Source organism: Festucalex cinctus, chromosome 3 (assembly GCF_051991245.1).
Source record: "Festucalex cinctus isolate MCC-2025b chromosome 3, RoL_Fcin_1.0, whole genome shotgun sequence".
Lineage (NCBI taxonomy): Eukaryota > Metazoa > Chordata > Actinopteri > Syngnathiformes > Syngnathidae > Festucalex > Festucalex cinctus.
In genome coordinates this window covers 13,368,862-13,374,861 of record NC_135413.1, presented here as the reverse complement: position 1 = coordinate 13,374,861, position 6,000 = coordinate 13,368,862, and the positions used below count along the sequence as shown (strand labels likewise).

The following is a 6,000-nucleotide window of genomic DNA, read 5'->3' as shown; positions in this document are numbered from 1 at the left end:
ATTTAGCTGTTGAAATTGAAAAATTGAGCACTTCATAGAGTAGTGACTCACTTGCGTGCAGCCTCTTGCTTTTGTGCATCTGCACTCTCCCACCACTTGGAGAAGAAGGAAATCTCAGACCAAATGAACTTCCTGCGGGGATCCTCGGCCAGCTTCACCACCATGTTGTTTAAAATATGCTGTGTCTGGTCCGTGAAGTACTTGTCAAAAGTCTTAATCCAACCTAACAAGAAGACAGTTGGTAGTAGTCAGATAGATGGCCTTTCTGCTCCCACCACAAAAACAGTTAAGAGAATACTGAGAAGAAAAGTGCTGCAAATGATCAAAAATAAGGCTCATGATTTATTAAAGTCGAGCTGTTCTTTCCACAAAGCTACCGTATTTGGCAGAGTCAGACTTTCTATGCCCTCTTGAGTTCAAGGCATTGCAAAGAATTACAGTTTATAAATATTCGGTAGCAATTTTTTTTTTTAAGAAAGCTACTTGTTCTCAAAACACTGCTAACTGCAGCTTCTGTGAAACACAGAGAATAAAAGTCTAAATCCCATTAGAGTTGTTGCTTAAACAATGCTAGAATTTTATTATCCGTACAGTCCGAATCGCCACCCATTGGTGGTTATGTGCGCATAAGATTTGATTGCCTCAGTGCGCATTTGCATTCCAAATATATTCCAGCTAGCTGTAATTGCAGCTCATTGACTAAGGGCAGGGTAGCCCCTCGAAAAGTCAAAGTTAGCAGCCACAATGATTACTTAGCGGGGATGACGCTGACAGGACTAATTCTCGTTGGATCGCGGCTTCAACGGCCCGTCAAAACTCGTCATCATGTGAAAGTGGTGTGTGGTGCAAAAAAGATTGGGCACCAGACCACTGGCCTTAGAGAACTAAATACATTGCAGGAAAACTCAAAATGGTTGCCGAGGTTCACACCAAAATTCTACCTCAAAATATGAGTTTAATGTCTTTTGAATCGTGCATAGTTTGTTCTAAAATTTATAAATAAAAACTGGAGGCGAAAAAAACAGTCACATAATCAAATGACATCTCTGCACATAACATTAAACCATTATTTAATCATCATTTACATAAAAATATCTACGGTATCAAGATTTTTAAAGTATGCTGGCATTATGAGGAAAATAACACTATTAGCTGTTCTGAGGACTAATAAAACTCTTCCCTCCACTGGGCTGGAATTAACATTGCTAATTTAAAGACTATAGTTGCCGTTGGCGCGAGTCATTTAAAAAAAAAACGATTTAAGAAACTGAATACAGTGCCAAGCTCCTCTTATGTAGGAAAAATTAATTTCGAATCGCTACGGCCACGTGTGGCCATAAGATATGCACACACCCTTCTTCACGTACATACTGCGCACATGACGTCACATGTGTAGAGGACGGGAAATTTATTCTCAAGAAATGACTTTGTTTTAGTGCATGTGTGCTTGAGGTGATCACCTGGATCATTGTGAGAGTGTGGGACCACAAACACTTGCAGGGGTTCTTTGTCCCACTCATCAGCATCGTAAGTTATGTCAAAGCCCTGTTTCCACACACCACCATCCGGGTTGTCAAACTTGAGGAGTGAGTATACATCCAACATCTGAAAATGGATACATAAAATAACAGTCACACAAAAACAAGTTAATTTGACATTAACTAAACGCACTGACGCGTATGCGTTTGTCAAAATTGCAGGAATCTAACCTGAACGTCTGCCTGACTGTGACTGCCTGCAGCCAACTGACAGTCCTGGGGCTTGACAGCCAGGAAAGTGAGACGGCCGTCAAAGGGAAGGATCCAGGAGCCATTGGCACTCCTGAAGGGCAGGTGGCCACTGGGAGACACTGCTCCTGTGTCTGTGAGCTCCATCACAGAGTCTTTTATGTGACTGATGATTTGATGGTTTTCCTCCAGGAGCTGCTCCAACTGCTCTATCCGGTTCTGCAGGACGGAAATTTGGCTCTATAACATACAAAGAATAAGGTAACAAAAGGAAACTGGGATTTAATCGGCAAACCAAATTCATATCCAGTGAAACCACCATAGGTCTCACAATTTGAATTTCAACAAACAAATTCCGCTAACAAAAGAAAAGCGTAACTAAGAGGCAACTCGCATAAGACGACCTATTATTTTATTTAGACTATCTTTTTTTCTGAAATGCCCAAATTATATACCGTACATATGTAATAATAATTTCACAAGTTCAACATTGTTTTGGGGGGAGAGCTTGGGGCAAGGAAAGCCTGGTGGGCCATAAAGGGTTAACCCTTTATGGGGAAAGCCTAATGTAGTACAAATTAGGGATGCACTATAATATCGGTGGCCGATAATTATCGGCAGTTATAGACCAGTTTGACATCAAACATAAACTAGATAATAAAGAAATCCACAGATAATTATCAATCAATTTGACGACATACGGGATAATAAAGAAATCTGGCGATAACAGACATGCCACGTTGGTCCATTTGTTGTGTTTGTGGCTCAAATTGTGCCCAACTCCACAACCCCTCCCCTTTCTATGGTAGTGTTGCATATTTGTGAAGTCATAATGCGCATGACCTCATGCTCACAGAAGATGCGATATGGCAGTCGCAAGTGTGGCTTTCTTCACTGTGTCTCCCCAAAATGTTCCCCTTTTTTTTATTTCTATACCTTATTTTTTTTTTTTTATTGCATTTTTAAAACATGACTGTTTTGTTTTGGTAAACTCAAAATGGGTTACTCAGCTTCATGGCGCTTTAAACTCGAAATTATTAATTAACTCAAATTAAGACTTGAAAATATATTTGTATAATATTGTATATTTGTATATTTGAAACTATATTTGTATTCATGTATTATCGGCTTACTTATCGGTTATCGACATCGCCCTTTCTAAATTATTGGTTTATCTTATCGGTTGAATATAGCATTATCGTGCATCCCCAGTACAAAATAAATCATGTAACAAAACCAAAAGACAAGATAGCCTTATGAATTCATTCTTACCCGTGGAAAGTTTCCACCATTTTGTCGCCTTGCAGGGTCATGCTGGACGCGGTCCAACATGAGATAGAGTGAGAACACAGCCACACAAAAGATGGCCCCTCCACACACGGTCACCTGTTTCCTCAGCTTCATCTTCCTCTCGAGCAGGTTTTTCTACAGATTCTGCAAGAACTGCAGCTGAGTTTTCAACTAATGCTGAGAAAAACAGGCTTCAAAATGAAAAACAACCCTTCATCGGGGGGGAAAAAAAAAAGCATAATCACTGATCAGCACGTTTAGTTCCTCACAAATGTGTCCTCCAGCCCCCATTCATACTGGTGACCACACTAACGTTGGTTGCGGTGGATGGGACCTTAGTGACTAAATCAGCAATAGCTGGCAAAAAGTCCATCAGCTCTGGCCAGGCCACAGCCACCGGAGGGCTCCTTCAAAGTGGCCCTTGTGCTCAATCATCCAAATATGAGATAGCAGGAAAAGAGAAAACAAGCACAACAAAGACAGGCGGTGTCCAACAGGAAGCTTAGTGTCCTGCTGCATAAGGTGACTCCCAGTGGGCCACCACGTTCTGGTCCAGTCCCCACTCCCGCAGCAGCAGCTAATCCTTCAGTGTAGCCCTCTTTCGCTCCCTTCACTGCCTTAACAAGTCTGCACACTTGTCTTCTGCAAAGCAGGTTCTGCAAATGCAGCTTCAGGCAATCAGGAGACAAAAGTCCTCCTCACAGCAGTGTCATCAAATTTAATATACCAGCATGGGTCGGTATCTGTGCTTGATCACAGTGGCCAGGACGAAATCACACAATCTTCCTTAGCTGTTGAAACAATTTGAAGAGATTAATGGTATACACAACATTTTGGAATCAGGCTATTACAACTAACATGCTTGCATGTTGTACATGTGATAGGAACAGTGTGGTGAGAAAATAATAAGATAACTAAACGAAAAGGGAAAACTATAAGGAAGCAGATGGCGCGGGTGGACTTCCCCTAAGCTCTTAACGGATATCCCTAGTTCACCATTGAATGCAATCCAACACAACACTAATCCGCTCACTTCTCTGGACTGCGACTATTCGAACATGATCAGAGAGGTGGCATTGTAAACTTGACATAATTTGCTCATACAATTATGTCAGACCGCCAAAGCTGACTGGTCACACGTATCAACCACAAAAGTGGCAAACGTCGGACTAGTTGGTAAAGTACGAAGTACACGCGTGTTATCCTCTTTACTCACTTTGATCAACTTGCCCAATCGCTTCTGTAAACAATGAGAAGTTGACAACCCCCAAACATCTCTCCTTTATTGACAAACGGCTGCACCTCTGTTAAGATTTAACTTGACTAGACAGGGCTGCTAGTTTGACAACAGAGCCTCCTGTCTCGATTTTCTTACAACACGTTAACGTTTGAATCGTAATTGCACACACACAACTGCTGAATGAATCCCAAGCAGCAACATTAATGTGCCATCAATGCAAAACTCGAGGTGTAACAAGCTAGCGCTAGTGACAAGGTATACAAATATAAAATGGCCCAGTCCGCCGACGTACGAGCTTGAATGGACTCGAACATTTAATAAGTCGACAGCACATTAAGTGTGTTTGCCATTACAAGTATTGGCTTGTGGCATTCAAACAAAACAATACGACTGAAGAGCCCGGGCTAAGCTATTAGTTTTCGTCTAACCCCGGGCATAGATTCTTGCGTAACCTTTCTAAAACACATTTAAGAATTCTGACGTTACCTGTCAATGAGGAGAGTGGATCTTGAGCGGGGAGCGCCATTGTGCGTGTATGTGTGTGCCTCCGGCTACAGGCAAGTCAGGCTGACAGCTAACCGACCAGAGCAGCCAACTAGCGTAAGCAGCTAACTAGCTAGCTAGCGTCGTCGAGCAGCTGCACAGTCTTGTGGGAGGGGACTACGATGATTGGTCGAATGCTTCAGCTGCTTGCTTGCAGCAAACAAAACAAAATAAGTACAACCTCTTCCCTTTCCGTTGTTGCTTCGACAATCGACACTATAGTAATCACGAAACGGCTTTGAAGACGTACAGCTCGAGCCTCGAACATCATTGTCCTTTTAGTAATTGGATACTTTATGTTTGGAACTAGACTATAATGCGACACACGACTCAAAATTCCTTCCTTTATGGACAATTCCTATACATGGACTTCACGTTCATGCACACGCACACACGAAAACTCAATGTAAAATACAATGAGGCCTACAATCACGTTCTTGGGAAATATATCAAAAATTGTGCCTGTGGCCTTTAAGCAGGCTGGTGAACAGTCAAATGAGGCAGCGTTTTTTTGTTTTTGTTTTTTTTTTCTTTTAAGTTTGGCTACCAAAGCCCTCATTTGAATGGCGGAGATTAGAGTGCTGCAAATGTATGCATATTCTTCCTCACCTTCATGTTCTCATTGGAATGGAATAAAAACCCAACTTATACGTTACATCAGCTTTGTTAGTACAACATTCATATACTGAATTCGAAACAATCACAGTACCACATTATGAAAAAGAACACTTGTTCAGTCAGTGAAAATTATTAGCGCGCAGTGTCAATTGCTACGACAACCAAACAAATGCCGGCCGCATGACATAATGACGTCACATGGTAACTGTATACGGTACAGTATGCCACAGAGGAGGCGGGACTTCCGACTTCACACATCAGCTTGGTTTCCGTTACCGGTTTGCGATTCGTGGGCCGCGCCCCAATACTTACACTTACGACTTTCTGCCCCTCGGTAGCGCGTTCCCGTTGACGGATGCCAGTGTGAGTGTATCTGTCTCAGTTGTCGCCAGAAACGGCGCTGATGCGTAGAAACCTAGAAGTCGGAAGTCCGTGGCATTTACCCCATTGTGTTTTATTGGCAGTGTTTGGACTAACGCATAACAAAACTACCAATGTACACAAACATTAGGTTTCTCAGCAAGCAACTAAGTATTGCGACATGACATTCTTCGGTAACTTCGAAGACATCAGCAAACCCAT

At 42.2% G+C, this 6,000-nt stretch overlaps 1 protein-coding gene across 5 annotated transcripts in view; it reads right to left on the bottom strand.

The window, feature by feature from the left end:
- Positions 1-5,548, bottom strand: part of man2a2 (mannosidase, alpha, class 2A, member 2) — a 28,071-nt gene extending 22,523 nt beyond the window's left edge. Inside the window, exons 1-6 of one of the 5 annotated variants that reach the window (XM_077515934.1) lie at positions 4,744-4,993; positions 3,745-3,808; positions 3,000-3,673; positions 1,710-1,967; positions 1,461-1,605; positions 52-223 (exon numbers count right to left, since the gene is read on the bottom strand). In XM_077515934.1, coding sequence (XP_077372060.1) covers positions 52-223; positions 1,461-1,605; positions 1,710-1,967; positions 3,000-3,131 — 707 coding nt within the window. In that variant the 5' untranslated portion in view covers positions 3,132-3,673; positions 3,745-3,808; positions 4,744-4,993. Of the gene's footprint in view, positions 1-51; positions 224-1,460; positions 1,606-1,709; positions 1,968-2,999; positions 3,809-4,743; positions 5,002-5,409 lie in introns of those variants that run through there. The other 4 variants (XM_077515933.1, XM_077515936.1, XM_077515935.1 and 1 more) reach the window with 4 other exon arrangements.
- Positions 5,549-6,000: the final 452 nt, after the last annotated feature.